Here is a 17,551-nt window from a genome sequence, read left to right as displayed (position 1 = left end):
AGGTAATCGCCACGAGGTAAATTGAACTTTATTTAATATTTATTATCCTTCAACGAGAGAGGAATAGCCCAAGGATGAACCAGACTGCCCAAGATGAATCATAAGTTTCAGATTTGGGCTGGGCTAGTCGCGGTGTAACTGTGGTCCTAATCCAGCTGTGCATCGGAAGCGCACTTGAAGGTATTTCTGGATCGTGTGCTGCCCTGGAATCAATAGTACGGTCGAAGTTGTTGAACGTCCCGATATAATGACTTTCAGATCCTAGGCCCGGTATAAACTTGGGTATAAAGGAGCTGAACATGAATAACGAAGAAGAACCCTCCGAGAACTTCTAGCACAGCATAATGTAAGTGCCACAATTTAAAGGATATGACCAATGCCAACTTAAACATGGTCGATACCTCGACTAGAAAATTCCGTGAAACCTTTCCAACCCTACTTGCTCTGTCCCCACCGTTAGCGGCTCTTCATAATTCACGCAATTTGCGAAACAATATCAATGAAACAGACATACCTCCCAACCTGTGTTCAAAATGTGGTGCATTTCTCCATTGGCATGGGCAGTTCGAGAACCAGGGTACAACCAGGCTCGTTCGTTACAATTTGAAACGGAAAGGGGGAAATTCAAAGACTACGAATGCCAAGTTTCTGCAGATTTTTTGTGGCAATTGCGGTTACCTGAGTAGGAGAGTCGTGCAGAATGACAATGCATCATTGTTTCCTCAACGGAAACGGACATTGTCCAGGACGGGGCGCTCCTCAGATTCAATATCCACTAATACGGAAATTCTATCCCGATTCACATCGAGTCAACATGTAGCTGACTCTTCGTCGTCTGCGGAGTCGTCTATAGAGTCAAAAAGACAAACTTCTTCGTCCACGACTGTACACGAGGTGAAGGCTACGGGTCCTAGTGCACGGAATCGGTCAAAGCAGAAAGCTGGACTGCAGGGGATGCTTGCCCGTAATAGAGAGAGAGAAGAAAAACAAAAGGCCTCAACACAAAACAGTTCGAGTCTCATCGCATTCTTGAGCAGTCTATAGATCTAGATTCTACATTATCGTGCATCCTATCCGGTAACAATTATAACTTCCACCCCTTCTATCATATCCATAACAAAGATGGACTACCTTGAGCTAGTTGACATTGCCAATGCCGCTTTCTTGTTCCTTCTTTGTATCGCGAAGCTTGATGAATCTTCCCGGCCAGAAAGGCATATATACAACAATGGCAACGAACAACGGGAGGGTGTCCAATAGATAAAAATATGATTCGGTTGTTGAGAGATGACCTCCGAACCCCTCAGAGAGTTCGACAGTTCGATATACGGACCGAACCTGGTAGTTGTTGCACGGTCAGTCCCCAAAGTATCAAAAATTCGTGGCTACCATCCAACTCACCAGGATCCCAATACAGCTCACGAAAAGCGCTGCAGCCAAAGCACGCCAGTCGTCGTACCACTTCTGAGAAGCATCCATTTGCCATGCGGTGGGTTCGTGGAAGCGTACTCGATATAAAAAAATGATGTATATCATAGAGAAAACCACAAATGAGGCGAGTTGGAGCGCTAATCCAGCCAAGAATATTCTGGACCCAATCATGATGAGATCAGGGTCATTGGCAGTGGTGGTACCACCCCCTGCGGCCTTCACAACCAGTGAGATCTCGTCCAGTCTGAAAGAGAGAGAGAGTCTAACCTGGATGAGAAACGTCATTACGTCGGATGACACGAAAACCAATGTGATCTTTCGCGGAGAAACAAGAAGGTGCTTATCGCACTCGATGTATCTGGCTAGACGGCCAAGCAACACATACACGGCAGCGATAAATGCACAAGGCTAGATAAAAGATCGTTGAGCGAATTTCATACGCAGAAATGAGTAGTGACGCACAGAGAGAACTACGAATAAATACTCCACAATATACAAGCCTTTCGATTGGGGATGTAAATGTAGGCCAAATCGAACACTTATGCCAAATGCGAATGCTGGGAGTGTTCTTTAAGACCAAATATGCTGGACGTTCATAAATAAACGCTCACTGTAAGCACCGATTGTCATTGCCAACATGTATTTTGCTCCCCATTTTACCATGCACCATGTCTGCGATAACGCCACTGCTAGAATCAAGGCTACGAGGAAAGATTAAGGAGGCCTGGAGAATACAAATGCAAGGCGACTCACAAAAGGCTATTGCAGTCAAGGTATCAGATGCAATGTAGCGTAATGGGTTGTAAACATCGTGCTTTGGGTCTGCATAGGGATCTAGCCGAGGAATAGAATGTGTTCTGGCTTGGACGACAGCTGGGAAGATAGTAGCGACCAAAGCAAGCAAGATGTAGCGAATCCCAATAGTAGACATCGATGTAGAAAACAGCCAATCAAGCAGCGCCTTGCGTGGTCATCATCTCAGCGGCCGGGGAAAACGAAACATGCGTAAGGCAGGTATACGGGCAGGGGCGGCCTATTCCACATGCAGCAATCAGAAAGAGTTGGGACCTTGCGCACGGACCTTGGGTACGGGCCGCGATGAAGAAAAGGGTCTCTCCTCCTTACTACCACCATGGGACTTGCAACACAGGATGCCCAAGTTCATCCAGCCTCCAAGCTTGGGGAATATAAAGTGATCAAGGACATCGCAGAAGGAACTTTTGGTATTGTCAGGAGTGCGTTCTGATCGTAACCTCTAAATCCTCCCCCTCCTTACTCACCATGTCAGTCTAGTGGCCGTTCACACAATTACCGGACATCATGTAGCAATGAAATATATATCCAAGGCCGCAATATCTAGAGAGAAAACGAAAAACAGAGTTCGAAGAGAGTTTGAGTACATGCGAGCCTTAAGACACCCCCACATAATCAAGCTGTGGGTGTAACCTTACATTATACCCACTAAAAACCACTGATGACATTATCCCATAGCTACGAGGTCATCTTTACCACAACGGACATCATATTTGTTTTGGAATACGCAGGTGGAGAGCTTTTCAACTACATCGTTGAGCATGGTCGCATGCATGAGACTCGTGCCAGGCGATTTTTCCAGCAAATCATCTCTGGAATAGAATATTCTCACCGACTTAAAATCGTGCATCGCGATCTTAAGCCAGAGAATGTTTTACTGGATGACGATCTCAACGTCAAAATCGCAGATTTCGGACTTTCAAGTGAAATCAGCGATGGCGACTTCCTTAGCACTAGCTGTGGAAGTCCCAACTACGCAGCTCCTGAAGTGATACGAGGAGGTGTTTATGCTGGACCTGAGATTGACGTGTGGAGCTCCGGTGTTATTTTGTATGTTATGCTTTGCGGCAGGCTTCCATTCGAAGACGATGATGTGCAGCTACTCTTTTCCAAAATTAGTCGTGAGTGACCTACCCCTTAGTCTTTTCTCGTTATCTGTCTCATAACAGTCATTTTAATACTTGTAGGTGGAGAATATCACACACCATCCTACCTTTCTCCCGATGCACGATCCCTCATTCAGTCAATGTTGGCTGTGGATCCAGTTAAACGTATCACGATCCCCGATATTATTCAACATCCATTCTTTACTACCGACCTTCCTGCGTACCTTTCTCCGTTACCTCCGAAACCAGGACCCGTCCTTGGAACGTTGGCCACATTGGTTTCCCCTCCAATCCATCCCATGGATTTCGAAATAATTGAAGGTCTGGGCAGAATTGAAGAAGACGTTGTGGAAGAACTGGCGGGAAGAATGCAGGGAGTTACAAAAGAGGACGTTTGGGAAGCTCTGAGAAGGGAAGACGGGGTCAACGGTAATGCAGTCAAAGTGGCGTATATGTTATTGAGGGATAAGAGGAGATTGGGGAAAGATTGTATGACTGATTTCTCTCTTACTCGTTTAAATCCTCATGCTTGGACAGTGTCAGTGTTCGCAGAACAAGAAAGAGAGGCCGAGCTAGCCGCCAGAGATGTAAGCTATGCCCGTTTTCTTCGTACTCTTCTTCACTTAAAGATCGACCCATTTCTTAGCCACGAAATGCCCTTTCTCCGGGCGCCCTATCACCAGGTGGAGTCAACGACCTCGAAGTGAATCCTTTCGAACAAGAGTTTATATCTGGTGATACAGAGGAGCTTTTGGATGGGGAGCAGGATGATATAGAGGATGAGTTAGTTCTGGAGGGCGACGGAGGCGAAAATCCTCAACAGAACCACCACAACGGCGATGGTTTTGCCGTTCTCAACTCAAGTTTGCCTGAAGGACAACCACACGATGGAATAGCGCGTGGCGGTGGTCAAGGTCCACATTCCAGTTCTTCAGCATCTTCGTCATCACGACGGGAGAGAGGTGGTAGCGGAAGTGAGACATGATGCACCTTTCTATTTGTTTCATCTAGCTCACTTTGCAATCATTCCAGGTTCTCGCAGAAGCCGACATCCTTCCCACCCATCGCCCTCACATTCCTCACCCTCACAAACAGACCCTACTGTCGCCCGAACGAAATGGCATTTTGGCATTCGAAGTCGGAGCCCACCGATGGAGATCATGCTGGAAATATACAAGACATTAAAGGTGTTGGGTATGGAGTGGAAGGAGAAAAAGAACTTGGGAGGGCTAGGTGGAGTCAAAACTAGGCAAGTCACATATTCTGGATTCGAGATCGCGGCACGCCGACCTCTTCCCCTAGATTGGTATCGGATGGCGATGCAGATGGTGGAGGTGATAGTGACGCTATGAGCGGGCCAAGGAAAATGAAACTTGAGCGTGTCAAGCGGCTGGATGGACCAGGCGAAGTGGATTTACGCTTAGCAAGCGGAATTTACTTTGTTGAGACACGAGCCCGGGTTCAAAACGTGGTGGTATATATGAACCTCCAGCTCTACATGGTCGATTCGACGAACTATCTCGTTGACTTTCATCACAAGAAGACTTGTCGGGTCTCGTCCGAGCCTGGTGCGGGCAAGTTCGACATAATCCCTCCATGCAATTCGACCAATCATCAACACACTTCTTCCTCGTCCGCACCGACATCTGCGCCGACGTCTGCACCTACATCTGCTCCAGACTCACCTGTTATCGTCACAACAGGTGAGAACGAACGTCCACCATCAATCTTCGAAAACGGGATACACACTGCAGGCGGCGCCGCTCCGGCTGCTACGACCAAAGAAAAGGCCAAAGAGGCAGGACTCAAAGATGATGATGTTGTTTCGCCCTACGTGTTCATGGATGTAGCATGCCGACTGATTTTGGAACTGGCCGGTGGAGGTGAGTAAGGCCAAGGGCAGTTTGAACATGTATACATATTATCTTCCAATCATCTTTCTTGTTCTTCTCGCTTTGTCTGTTGCTTCCATGTCCGAACCCTGTACCATTGCTGCTCCATGGCTACCTTCCTCGCTCTTTTGTTGTCACTTGCATAGTAGACTCAGAGTATATCTCACCAAACATGATCAACGTACATTGCCTGAGAATTCCAATATGCTCAATCTTCCTGATCCATTATATTGTATGATCAGTTCGGAGACACGTAAACTGCTTTGTAGTCAGCAAAACAGATACAATGTACCTAGGATTTCGGTGCCCATAAGTCGTACAGCTCTTTATCAGCAGGGTCGAAGGATGTTATAATGGAAGGGTCCGACCGAATCACTGGTTTTCGGGAGATTGGTGTACCAGGACTGACCGAGGAACTTGAACCAGAGAATATACTGTTACGGAGTGATAAACCTCGCGACGATTCATGTGACCGCGGCGGTTGCAGTGGGGTTTCAGAGTCTAGAGTGGACGCAGGCGATCCACTCGATGTGGACTGAAACGTGAACGAGAAAGTCAAGACTCAAGATATGTATGTCAGACAAAGTTCGCCTTTACCGTTTGAGAACGATGCTGTGGTGTTCCAGGGTTGTTGCTCATAGCTAAATCCAATAATCAGGAAAATAGCATACTTGGAAGGAAGACTCCACGTACCAGCTGAAGGAGGCAGGGTATAAACGGGTCAGTGACTCTCGAATCTGAGGCTGAGGCAGAGTCGCACGTCACAGTATCGTGACCTTGGTCACATCGCGCTCTCCACTTGCCGAATTCAGCAACGAGTCACTGTACTTTCGGTTGCCCACCCACCATGAATATCTTCAGAAGTCGTGAGTAGACGATCGACTACTCGTCAGAGTAAATTTCTCATTCGTTCAAACTCGTAGTCATAGGCAAAGTCTGGCGTGCGTATCTTCGCCTTATCTGTCCCTAATCGAGAATCATTTACCTAAATTGTCTTCTAGAGGACCCCAATGCTGCAGAGGGTGAGTTCCAAATCACTACACTCGTTCTTCAGTCATGCTGAATGCGAAAACTCTGCTCTAGTTGTCAAAATCCCGGCCGGCCAGCTATTTCTCGTTCGTCCAGGCAACATTCGATCATCCAGAGAATGCATGTGAGTTGAAGAAACGAGACATTGGATTTCATACTTAGAATTGAAAACTTGCAGCTATCCAGAAGCAATGGCAACTGTCCGGCGTGTACCATCGGTGGAGCATAATTTCCAGTTAGTTATCACAAGGGTTTATGAAGAAGGCGACCAGGAGCTTTTGGAGGATGAGGAAGAAAGTGAGTGGCATCTTTCTCAATCCCAGCTAGTGAGCCTAACACATTCACTAGCGGACGAAGAGCGCGTATTTCTCATCAGTGAAGAGCTAGAATTTCGGACTGGCGAAACGGACGGGGAGCCGACTTTCATTTGGCGCGATCTTGAAGGAGACGTCGATGAAATGTATGAATTCGTTGCACAGGGAACAAATGCTCCCACCAAAGCCTTCTTCGAAACTTGCATGTATCATGCAATGTACGAGCGCAAGTACAAAGTCAACCCTGAAGATGTCAAAGATGTCAAATTGGATGAATTTATGTGGAAGTGAGTATATGACAGCGGCTTATAATGCGACAATTTCCTAACTCCTTCCTCGTCAAGACCTCCGACTCCGAAGAAGCCGCCTCCACGACGTAAAGTTGTCACTAAGGCACCGTCCACATCCTCTGTCGAAGAAATCACTAATCCTGCCCCCGCGTCCATGCCTAATGATAAGGGCAAATCTAAAGCGTCATCGTCGCTTTTGGACTCGCTCTCTTCATTGATTGCTACTGAAGCTGAACTCTACTACTGGGAGCCCGAACAACATGAGTTTACTCACCAAGGGATTGTCACAGCACAGCTTGCCACCAAGGGAGGGACTTACCACTTCTGGATAACTGCGTCTGTAGATGAAGGCCCCTTGCTCGTACATTCTATCATGCCAAGTATGAATCCTCGTTGGTCTGAAAAGATGAAATCTGTTACGTGGAATTTCGTTCACAATGACAACAGAGTAGATGGGTGGCTGTTTAGATTTCCTTCCGAAGAGATTTATGCGAGATTTTTGGACGTGTTCACGCGGTGTGCTTGGGAATCACTCCATCAAGCATCTTGGGATAAACTCAAGGTATAGTCGCTGCCTTTGAACTGGTTGCGTGCTCCTCACGCTTCCTTCAGGAGGACGAGAGGAACTATATTCGGAGTTCGAATATTGGGGATGTCGAGATGAAGGATGTAGATCAAGACGAAGAGGAGGAAGAGGAAATCCTTTCTGAACTTGATCCTGACGGTATGCTGATTATGAAGTCTTTTCCTACGTCTTCGAATCGCACTCATGGAATTTGATAACAGAAAGCGACGAGGAGGACGAGCCCGTGTATGAAGACGAAGACTTACCACCTCCAATACCGGGCGAGACTAACTCGCAACTTGTCGTGGGCTATAAAGGTGATCGCTCCTATGTGGTTCGTGGAAACAATATCGGGGTGTTCGGATCCACTTCAGACCACGATGTCAAATATCAAGCTACGATCAGCAAGCTCGCCACACCTAAAGGCAAGCTTTTCAAACCTAAGCATGTAAGCAACGTCGTTCTTTTCTCGCACTTCTCGCACACTAACACTCATTTCGTTAAGCTCATGCTCCACGATCAAGATACCAAGATGATCTTGATGAATCCCAACGAGCCGAACTCGCTTTTCAATTTGGATGTTGAACGAGGCAAAATCGTGGAGGAGTGGAAAGTTCATGACGACATTACGGTTGATCATATCGCACCCGATAACAAGCTCGCTCAATTCACTCCTGAGCAAACTCTAGTTGGCGCGTCGCACAATGCATTATTCCGTATCGACCCCCGTGTTTCAGGGGCCAAAATGGTTGACAGCCAATACAAGCAATACGCCGGGAAAAATAAGTTTTCTGGTGTCACCACTACTGCTTCCGGCAAACTAGCTGTCGCAAGTGAGAAGGGTGATATCCGCCTCTTTGACACCATCGGGAAGAACGCAAAAACCGCACTTCCTCCCTTGGGCGACCCTATTACAGGTGTCGACGTTACAGCCAACGGTCGTTATATCGTGGCCACCACCAAGACCTATTTGTTATTGATTGATACACTCATCGGGGAAGGCAAATACGCCGGCTCTTCAGGGTTTGATCGCAGCTTCCCGGCCAATGCCAAACCCATTCCTCGTCGACTGACACTCAGGAATGAACACGTTGCATACATGAATCATAATATCTCGTTTACTCCTGCGAGGTGAGTCTTTTCCGCACCTTACATCCTTTCCGTCATCTTAAGCGAGGTAATTGTAGGTTCAATCTTGGAGAAGGGCAAGAAGAAAACGCTATTGTCACATCCACCGGACCGTTCGTCATCGCCTGGGACTTTGCTAAAGTGAAGAAAGGTCTTCTTGATCGCTACGAGATCAAAAAGTACGAAGATGCAGTCGTGCAGGACAATTGGAGAATGAACAGCGATCAAGATATTGTAAGCAGCATTCTGTGCTTTGTTGGCGCATCTAATCCATATGATCCAGATTGTTGCGTTGAGGAACAACGTGTTTGGAATCAACAAGAAGAACTTGAAGAAGCCCACGAGACACTCGTTGGCTCCAGGAGCAAGCAAATCCAGCATTGTGGATAGCCCTTATTAATTATTGGTTTTTGTGAGTCGAGGTATCCTTTAGCGTACGATTTAAGTATGTAATATACTCTGTACTTGAACTGAAAACTGCAACTACAAAAAATATACACCGCCCCCCATTCGGACAGAGCGACCTAACGTCCTCCGGAAACAGTGTTGGTAACAGATAAATAACTTAATAAAGAACGGTCACGAGTGGACAGGAATGTCGACATGGACTACCGAATTGGATGTCATTGCGGGTGGGTCGTGGGTTTTTCGCTCGGGATTGTGGTACGAGAACGTTCCTGACGATCCCTTGAATCAACGTATCGAGCGACTCCCATATGCCATAGAACTCTCGGGATGAGCAAAGTCAATCCCAAGCCGACTGTCGTCCAAAGCATGGGACTCCAAGTTGTGAAGTTCCATTTATCGTCGCCCAAAGCCCATGTTGTCACATATAGATGTAAGAAATCGCCAACGAGGAGAGGAGTTAAAAGGGCGGACACTAGCTTCTCCTGGAGAGCTGGATGGGCATGCAAATGACGACGCACGGCCGAAAGTATGAAAAAGTTAATTACGCCTACGAGGAAGCAGACGTGAGCGAGTTGTAGAACTGTCTGAAGAGAAAAGGAAGATCGATTAAGATAAATTAGTACAGAGTCATTCCCGGGACGATTCGGGTGACAGATTCGACTCACAACAAGACTAGCCCTCGGCAGAATATCCTAGTGAAAGCCATTAGTTCGGTTATGTTCAGAACTGCAAGATGGTCACCTACTGGAGGAGGGTTGTCATATGGCCAAGGTGCCTGACTATCATGGGTCTAATGTAGAATGAACCTGGACTGCCAGCGAAGAGACCAGGTCAGAACAGAATCCTCACGGTTTTTGGATCACTGTCGATGGCTCTGGATAAGCTGGTGGGAAAGCGAGAAAGCTGACGACAGACGTACGCCCAAGCACCGAAAAAGCCAACCGTACAAAGGAACGGCTCGTAAAAGGCAAATATGGCGTAGTAATGATCAGGGATCGGAGAGGTATAACGCGTTGTGGTCGGCATGAAACCGAGCAAGAAGCGCCTCGCAGGCGGCAATTTGAGGGAAGGTAATCCAGCAATCTTTAAGTAGGAGAAGTCAAGTGCGAGAACTGGTGAGGGGAGAATAAAAGGAACATCGGTATCTGCTGAGTTGCTCGATTTCTCAACTTCGATTTGTTCTCACCGCAAGGGCCCCTGATCGCTAACGTAATTCTCACCCAAGCCGGCCCTAAACTAGCCATCATATCCGTCCGCTTAACTTTTTTCTTATCATCTTACATCCGAGGTCCTCTTATACCAATGTACTTCAGGCCATTTCTCTAGCCAGCTGTGCTCAATGGCGAGGACCCAGATCAATTCAGAGTATTATAATGCTCTCTTTGCATCCCTAGGCATCTCAGAGCTTCGCTTTTCTCATACACCACACTATTTTTTTTTATTGACAGGGTCTGTGGACACCTTTCCAATAAGGCCTCGAGCTCCTTGACAGGTCGGACACCACTGTGGGGGCAGCGGCGTCCTGACCTTCCTGATGGACCTGCGCTGTAGGCTTTCAATTTACGCCGTAAGGTATATTGGTCGCCTCCGAACTGAAAACCGATTCCTTACCTTCTCGAACAGTCATACAAGCCAGATGGGTCGAAGTACGTAGTATGGAGTAGGATACTTGAGGCTGGTGTTGGTGTGGCATGTACTTTTTGACTACCGACGAACTACTTAAAGAGAGCTCTATAAACATACGGCTCTCGAGAATGTGCATGTTCGAAAACACAGATCTAATCTGTGAGTCGATAATAGTCGATGAAAGTAGAAAGTCAGCTTTTCCTTCCAGGTCTTCACCGACTTGTGCACTGTTGCTAATACATATCTATATGTGCGGTAACGCACCTTCGGGTGTCGCGGGTCCGAACCTTAGTAAATTTCAAAACGAGATCAATTAGTCCTTCTCACAGTCGCCTGAGTCGCCTGCCTCGAGCCTTTGAAATTAAAGTAATCAGTCTCAATGATTACTATCAAGCTCGTTTTGAGTGCCGTGCAAATCCAGTCAGAGCTTGGAACCATTTCGCTTCGGTGAATAGAAATTCCATATATAAATTCCTTTTGGCTCGTCCGTACTGTAATGAAAGATGCTCGAATACAGAACACTATTTCGATTTCCGAACGAGTCATAATGCCAATCATACCATTTTGCTTCTTGATGAAGACAGGTGAATATAACATGATGACTAAGTTCCGACACTTCGTCGTTCCCTTCGATGACCAACTCGAAAGACGAAGAACTGAGAACACTCCAACATCCAGTTCAAGCCGACGTCGAATCTGTACGCTCTCAACAAGACTTCGACGGGGATCACCGCAGCGAAGAATCCATAGCTTCTATTGATTGTGTGCCGGGTGGCCAATCCCAACCGCTCCCACCGTCCAAAACATACCATCCTTTCTCACCCCATGTACTCGCCCTTCTCATTCCTTTTTCAATATTTGGAACGCTTGCGCGACTAGGTCTTCAAGCTCTTGCCACATACGATGATCAGAGTGTATTTCCATTGGCCTATGTACAGTCCACCGGATGTTTCGTTATGGGTTTTTTCCTTCGCTTGAAGGGACCAATGGGCGATTTGTGAGTCATGTTATGCTTTTTATTAGTATACAGATCACGGAGTCCGAAATTAGCTACGCTCCGCTATATACTGCTATCACAACGGGTGAGGCCTTTCCGGCAGTGCGAACAGAACCTATGAACCAAGATTGATTGCCAGGTTTCTGCGGCTCTTTGACGACCTTCTCGGGATGGCAGTTGGATGTATTCAACTCGTGGATCAATGCTGGTGGCGGTGATCGAGGCGGATTCCAAGATGTATGTGCTTGTCAAGTCTGTGAATCATCCTCCTCATCCGGTGTACAGTTTATAGACGGCCTCACGAAGACTGTATTTACCCTATCGCTTTCATTAGGGTCGATGTCTTTCGGATCCTATCTCTCTAAATTCATTGAACCAACTATTCCAAGACCTAAACTATCTCAACCACCCCGAACTGCCCGAATATCACTCACTATCCTCTCAATCCTCGCCTACATCGCCACACTCCCAATCTATTTTCGATTACCCCCTTCCTTTCGAGGCCAAGCCACCGCCGCACTCTTGTTCGCCTTTCCCGGGACACTTACCCGTTACTTCCTTTCCATCTATTTCAATCCATTCCTCGCTTCCCTCCCCTTGGGTACCTTCATGGCTAACATGATTGGAACTGGACTACTTGCAGTGTTTCACGTCCTACAGAATATGGGTGTCAACGCGAGTCCTGTTTCGCCCGGTGCATGCTCCATCCTACAAGGACTTGGGGACGGCTATTGTGGTTGCTTGACGACGATTAGTACGTTTGCGGCAGAGATTCGGGCTTTGAGGACACCGTTTGAGAAGGTAAGGTATGTCCTGATAAGTTGGGTAGTAGGGCAGCTCTTAATGCTGTTGGTGTTTGGACCGGCATTACTGTCTGGGAGAATCCAAAGGGATAGACTATGTGCTTTCGAATAGGGTAGCTACTCTAGATTCTTTCTACCTTGATAAATTTATTTATCACAGTATGTATTATATTCGCATAAGGAACCACGACCATGACCACGCCGTCAGACGTTGGAAACCTCACGCAAGAAGGCCTTAGCCTCTTCCCAAGATGTCATCCGTTCTCTTTCCTTTCCATCTTTGGCTCGTTTGACTTCTGCCTCATCAATCTTCTTCCAATTCTCATATGTTGTGACGGTTCCCTCACACAGACCTTGCTCAACCTCAGATGGAAGGGAATCGAGGTCTACATCAAATGCCTCGAGAGGATTGAGCAACAGTTCCTCCTCTAATCTCCCACTCTCGACCTCCTCATCCGCCAAGACAACATCCTTCAAGATGCCCGCGTCCGCAACACTATAGGCGTCCATCATTGTCGTTGCCAAAATACCCTTCGCTCCCGTAGCCGCCCAACCAGAGGCATACATGTGCTTGAGAATATGGCCAGATGGATTTGGTGAAATGAGACGATTGACCGGAGGAAGGGTGCGTAGGTGACCGAGTGTGGGGGAGTACAAGTCGGGGGAGGTCGAGTGCGAATCGAGGTGCGGAGACGAAGATGAAGGAGGTAAGGTGAAAGATTCCCCGTGGAATCCCAAAGAGGTGATAACCAGGTCGGTAGGGAGTTGCGTTGTGAGGCCTGTCGGTACTGCTTTTCCTGTAGTTTTGTCCACTTCTGTGTGTCCCAACGTTAGGATGTGTATATGCCCGCCTTCGCCAGGAATGATTCCCAAAGGGTTTCTATAGAACTCCAGGCTCCATGTCTTTTTCGGAGAGACCGGAAACGTGTTCTTCGAACCCTTTTTGAGGAGATCGAGTGTCCGGGTTTGTTGGCGTGTCAACTTTCTCCCTTCATCGGTGGCCAACAAAGGTGAATCCAGAGGTACCATTCTAGCCTCCGATAATTCCATCATCTCTCTCAACTCTTTCGTTGTGAAAGCCGCCTCCAAAGGCCCTCTTCTCCCGATAATTGACACATGCTCGACCGTAGACTTTCTAAGAACATCCAACACGCTCTCCGGAACGTCATACGGAGCCAGCTCGTTCGGATTCATGAGGAGAATTCTAGCTACATCCAGCGATACATTTCCCAGTCCAATAAGAGAGATGTGCTTGACCTTGTCCAGAGGCGGCGGTGAAGGAGTGGAAGGATGAGCAGTATACCAGTGAACTATGTCAAGAGCGGGTACAACTACACCTTTCCGGGGCGGTAAAGATGGATGTAGTCTCGGTTTCGTGCATCCCGTTGCGAGGAGAAGATGAGTGTAGTTATTCAATAGTGACTGTACGGGGATTTGAAGGTTGTGCTTGAAACCGCCTGTGTTTCCGACGTTCACATTGCCAAAGAAACGGAGACGAGGGTCGGATGCAGCTGTGTCAAATTTATGGATGCAGTTCTTGACTTCAGGGTGGTCGGGGGCAACACCGTACCGCACGAGCCCATGTGGGCACCAGAGACGGTCGTAAATGTCGATCCGCAGGGGTCTGCTTGTCCTAGATAGAATTCGAGAGGCGACATAAAAACCAGAAGGTCCTCCGCCAATTATCCCCAACTTCATGGGTTGTGCCTTTACTGAGTTTCAGTTTGAGCTTTACCAGTCAATGTCATTCATGTCGGAGGTTTGTGGTACTGACTCAGCCGTACATAAGTAACTGCGGGTGCAACCTTCATGAGACCAGTTCTCATTATCAAAACTCCACCAAGTTCCTATGCCGAACTTGATAAATATAGAAGTCACATCTCTGCTCAGTGCTCACTTCCATTTAAATTCCTAGAGGTCGAAAGTCGTAACACAACGATGTCAACACCGGGACTTTGATCTTTGACGAAACAATGGCGAGAAATTTGTGGCAATCCAAATCTCTTGTGAGTAAAACCCCTTGATACCCCAGGCAGACGATTATCGTCTCGCATCCCTTTCACTTCTTCAATGCGGGATTCTGCCCAACCGCACCCATTAACGGTCGATGAGTTTCACATAATTGGCAGACTGTTCATTGCTTGAGTTGTGCAGCACAGGGTGTGGGAGAGTGTTGGGAGGTATTTCGGGTTCTCGGGTCGGGTAGTCAGATAAGTTAACTTTAGACGACGAGGACATGCTTGGTTGGAGTTTATGCGTATCAATATTGGATGAGAGACGAATCTTCACCACATCATCAAGGCAGGAAGTTGATTCCGCCATGAACATGTGATCGGAGTTTAAACCTCTCTTGGGTCACAACCACAAGCTGCTGCCTGGCAGTGGTCTATATTCAATATTTCCTTAATCGTGACGTCCACAAACGAATTGATGGACGCTTCCCAGCAAGAGTTCGAGGAGGAGGAAGTTATCAGTGGGACTGGCGAAGGGGATGAAATAATGGAGGAGGCCGAAGAAGGTTATAGTGAGTATAGTATCTCGCTTGTTCTATACACGAGGGTAACACTCTCACCTTTACTTCCATGTCAGCCTCATCTACACCGACATCGACATTAACTTGGATCAGCTGGTTCTGTTCATTACCTGGCCATGAATACTTTTGCGAAGTCACCGAGGATTTTATTGAGGACGATTTCAATCTCACCGGTTTGAATACGATGGTACCATTCTGGAAGGAGGCTATGGAGATGGTGTTAGATGTCGAGCCCGGTGTGTGCATCCGCGCCAAAAAAGAGACAGAAATCCGAACTCATCGATCGTCAACTAGATGAAGAGGCAGCCAAAATCCCAGACGTTTCAATCGTCGAATCATCCGCCGAGATGCTTTACGGACTCGTACATCAACGATACATCCTCACGCGCGTCGGTCTTCAAGCTATGGTAGGCAACCATCCAACTCGCGATGTGCGGATCAAATCTGAAGTGCTGCCCATGCGAGTTAGGTAGACAAATACGAAGCTGGCATATTTGGCTCCTGCCCAAGAGTGTACTGCGTGGGATGCAACGTGGTTCCATGCGGTAGATCAGACTTGCCAGGGCTCGAGACGGTCAAACTCTTCTGTCCCAATTGCAATGATATCTATAGTCCTCCCAGTAGTCGATTCCAAGGCGTAGACGGTGCGTTTCTCAAAACCACGCTATTAGGTTTACTCATGCTTATGATTCTATCCTACAGGCGCATTTTTCGGAACAACCTTTGCCCATCTCTTCTTCCAAACATATAAAGAGCTCGCTCCCGCCCCGTTCTGGAAAGCCCCTGCCTCCACCACCGCTTTAGCAGCCGCGAGCTCATCACCACGGAGCAGTAATGGGTCTGTCTCGCGTGGGGGTTCCACTTCGTTCGAAAATCCCAATCCCCACGGAGGTCAGAAACGTGCGGCAGGTTACGTTTATGTACCCAGGATATACGGCTTCAAAGTCAGCGAGCGAGCGAAATCTGGGCCGAGGATGCATTGGTTAAGATTGCGGCCCGAAAGTCCTGAGGAACTGGATATGGTGGATTGGAGAGGGAGATGGATCGATGAAGATGAAGAGTATGACGACGACGAAGAGGAGGAGGAGGAGGACAGACGGATGGAGGATTTCGATCCGGTGGGTCATTCTTGAAGTAATAACCTCACATTGAGATTCAGATTCGGTTCTTAGGATGGTGTGGACGAAGATGATGATGACGACGAGGAAGAGGAAGAGGAGGAACCTGGTGTTGCAAAGGGAAAAATGGCTAATAGCAGCACACCTGGAGGACGAAAATATGGTACGAAGCCGGCATCGACAATCATACCTGAATCCCTACTACACTCGGTGAGGACTGCACCCACAGCTAATACACTTCATATTTCGTCGCATCAGTTGCAACAAATACGTGGTTCTTCCGGAGGACAAGTACGGATGGTCAGACAACAAGTGGCCCCTGTTGGTGGATAACAGTAACAGTCGAGTTTCCGGTTATGGGTTTTGAATCTAATGATACGTTCATTTTTTTATTTACCACTGCGCAGATTCCACATTTGTAACCTTCAAAGGTACTTTAATAACTCTTACTCTTATTTGGGGTCTATACATGCATCCTCGTTATCCGAACAGCCTCGGAAGAATCGGAACATAACCGTGCGAACCAACTGTGCAGTTTCAAGCCACTGATATGTACACGTGGCTAGTCTTTCCCACCCGAACGTGAAGTGAAATCGACCAACTGACAATACTCGCCCAAGACTCATCGGTAAGAAATGACACGATCCAGTGAGTCTCTCTAAGGTCTAAGGATGGAATGAGGCCAAACTTGTACTAACATCGATTTTTCCCCCAGACTTGATTCGGGGCTTAAACAAAGGCCACCCCACAACACCCATCCCAAAAGCCCAACGCCCAAGTCAACGCAAGGGCATTCAATCCACCAAGACCAAGTTTGTTCGGTCTGTCATCCGAGAGGTTGCTGGATTCTCGGCGTATGAACGGCGAGTTATGGAGTTGTTGAGGAACTCGAAGGTGTGTTACCTTTTTCCCCCCTGCTTTCCTTGCAACTGAATTTTTTACTCGTATAGGACAAGAAAGCCAGAAAACTGACAAAGAAGCGGGTATGTCGTCTCAATCATTGTAACCCACTCTTCCCTCACCTCCCCTTCAGCTCGGCACGCTCCTCAGGTCAAAACGCAAGTTGGAAGAGTTGTCGAATATCATCCAGGAGAGCAGAAGAGCAGCTCACTAAACTAGGAAAACTTTGGAAGCGTATGTCTTCCACTATATAACGCCAGCTCTTCATGCAACTATGCGAATGTATGCTCTTTGACACCGATACATTCCCCATTTTTCCGGTCTCGATCAAAGTCTGTGTCTTGTTTGACAACACAGACTTCTGACTAGTTATCAGAATCAGAAAGTTGTTAAGGTTGTCTCATCATCATTCCATAGCTTCGTGATTGAACAAGGGAAATCTGTGAGCTGTTATGGTACCAACCAGACGCCGTCTTGAATCGAAATAATGAGTCAAGGCATGCATCAGAGCACACTTACTTTTGTCTCCAGACCCAAAATTTTCGGCCGGCCCGAAATCCTCGATAAAAAATTTCCGAGTTTTTTATTCAAGCTTTTC

General features: G+C 47.4%; 9 protein-coding genes across 9 annotated transcripts; 5 read left to right on the top strand and 4 right to left on the bottom strand.

The window, feature by feature from the left end:
- Window positions 1-128: 128 nt before the first annotated feature.
- Window positions 129-2,492, bottom strand: E1B28_004299 (uncharacterized protein). The gene is made up of 7 exons (XM_043148761.1): window positions 2,185-2,492; window positions 2,043-2,132; window positions 1,894-1,988; window positions 1,699-1,839; window positions 1,402-1,647; window positions 402-1,338; window positions 129-331 (listed from the first exon to the last, which is right to left on the bottom strand). Exons 1-6 carry the CDS (start codon window positions 2,360-2,362, stop codon window positions 1,138-1,140), a joined length of 951 nt encoding a protein of 316 aa, XP_043013363.1. The 5' UTR covers window positions 2,363-2,492; the 3' UTR covers window positions 129-331; window positions 402-1,137.
- Window positions 2,493-2,540: 48 nt separating this feature from the next.
- E1B28_004298 (uncharacterized protein) lies at window positions 2,541-5,241 on the top strand (the record flags this gene model as incomplete). Its single annotated transcript, XM_043148760.1, has 8 exons — window positions 2,541-2,666; window positions 2,725-2,866; window positions 2,923-3,365; window positions 3,432-3,839; window positions 3,888-3,937; window positions 3,997-4,324; window positions 4,383-4,599; window positions 4,653-5,241. The coding sequence occupies exons 1-8, from the start codon at window positions 2,564-2,566 to the stop codon at window positions 5,239-5,241; spliced, it is 2,280 nt and encodes a 759-aa protein (XP_043013362.1). The 5' UTR covers window positions 2,541-2,563.
- E1B28_004297 (uncharacterized protein) lies at window positions 5,213-6,007 on the bottom strand. The gene is made up of 4 exons (XM_043148759.1): window positions 5,936-6,007; window positions 5,840-5,883; window positions 5,428-5,777; window positions 5,213-5,367 (listed from the first exon to the last, which is right to left on the bottom strand). The coding sequence occupies exons 2-3, from the start codon at window positions 5,879-5,881 to the stop codon at window positions 5,535-5,537; spliced, it is 285 nt and encodes a 94-aa protein (XP_043013361.1). The 5' UTR covers window positions 5,882-5,883; window positions 5,936-6,007; the 3' UTR covers window positions 5,213-5,367; window positions 5,428-5,534.
- Window positions 6,008-6,028: 21 nt separating this feature from the next.
- Window positions 6,029-8,968, top strand: E1B28_004296 (uncharacterized protein; the record flags this gene model as incomplete). The annotated part of the gene is made up of 12 exons (XM_043148758.1): window positions 6,029-6,108; window positions 6,166-6,183; window positions 6,244-6,264; window positions 6,326-6,395; window positions 6,450-6,568; window positions 6,620-6,872; window positions 6,930-7,437; window positions 7,488-7,599; window positions 7,662-7,888; window positions 7,946-8,571; window positions 8,628-8,802; window positions 8,852-8,968. Exons 1-12 carry the CDS (start codon window positions 6,090-6,092, stop codon window positions 8,966-8,968), a joined length of 2,265 nt encoding a protein of 754 aa, XP_043013360.1. The 5' UTR covers window positions 6,029-6,089.
- On the bottom strand, window positions 8,938-10,117 carry E1B28_004295 (uncharacterized protein). Its single transcript, XM_043148757.1, has 5 exons — window positions 9,896-10,117; window positions 9,826-9,838; window positions 9,722-9,766; window positions 9,642-9,668; window positions 8,938-9,560 (listed from the first exon to the last, which is right to left on the bottom strand). The coding sequence occupies exons 1-5, from the start codon at window positions 10,000-10,002 to the stop codon at window positions 9,192-9,194; spliced, it is 561 nt and encodes a 186-aa protein (XP_043013359.1). The 5' UTR covers window positions 10,003-10,117; the 3' UTR covers window positions 8,938-9,191.
- Window positions 10,118-11,215: 1,098 nt separating this feature from the next.
- E1B28_004293 (uncharacterized protein) lies at window positions 11,216-14,180 on the top strand. Its single transcript, XM_043148756.1, has 4 exons — window positions 11,216-11,599; window positions 11,653-11,684; window positions 11,739-11,836; window positions 11,885-14,180. Exons 1-4 carry the CDS (start codon window positions 11,235-11,237, stop codon window positions 12,512-12,514), a joined length of 1,125 nt encoding a protein of 374 aa, XP_043013357.1. The 5' UTR covers window positions 11,216-11,234; the 3' UTR covers window positions 12,515-14,180.
- E1B28_004294 (uncharacterized protein) lies at window positions 12,607-14,100 on the bottom strand (the record flags this gene model as incomplete). Its single annotated transcript, XM_043148755.1, has 1 exon — window positions 12,607-14,100. The coding sequence occupies one exon, from the start codon at window positions 14,098-14,100 to the stop codon at window positions 12,607-12,609; it is 1,494 nt and encodes a 497-aa protein (XP_043013358.1).
- A 652-nt stretch (window positions 14,181-14,832) lies between the features above and the next one.
- On the top strand, window positions 14,833-16,386 carry E1B28_004292 (uncharacterized protein; the record flags this gene model as incomplete). Its single annotated transcript, XM_043148754.1, has 6 exons — window positions 14,833-14,926; window positions 14,992-15,171; window positions 15,230-15,342; window positions 15,405-15,579; window positions 15,638-16,053; window positions 16,108-16,386. The coding sequence occupies 6 exons, from the start codon at window positions 14,833-14,835 to the stop codon at window positions 16,384-16,386; spliced, it is 1,257 nt and encodes a 418-aa protein (XP_043013356.1).
- Window positions 16,387-16,688: 302 nt separating this feature from the next.
- On the top strand, window positions 16,689-17,167 carry E1B28_004291 (uncharacterized protein; the record flags this gene model as incomplete). The annotated part of the gene is made up of 4 exons (XM_043148753.1): window positions 16,689-16,701; window positions 16,769-16,947; window positions 17,004-17,036; window positions 17,087-17,167. The coding sequence occupies 4 exons, from the start codon at window positions 16,689-16,691 to the stop codon at window positions 17,165-17,167; spliced, it is 306 nt and encodes a 101-aa protein (XP_043013355.1).
- Between the last annotated feature and the right edge of the window lie 384 nt (window positions 17,168-17,551).

Source organism: Marasmius oreades, chromosome 2 (genome assembly GCF_018924745.1).
Source record: "Marasmius oreades isolate 03SP1 chromosome 2, whole genome shotgun sequence".
Lineage (NCBI taxonomy): Eukaryota > Fungi > Basidiomycota > Agaricomycetes > Agaricales > Marasmiaceae > Marasmius > Marasmius oreades.
The sequence above is the reverse complement of the archived record's forward strand: the minus strand, read 5'-3'. Positions and strand labels throughout refer to the sequence as shown.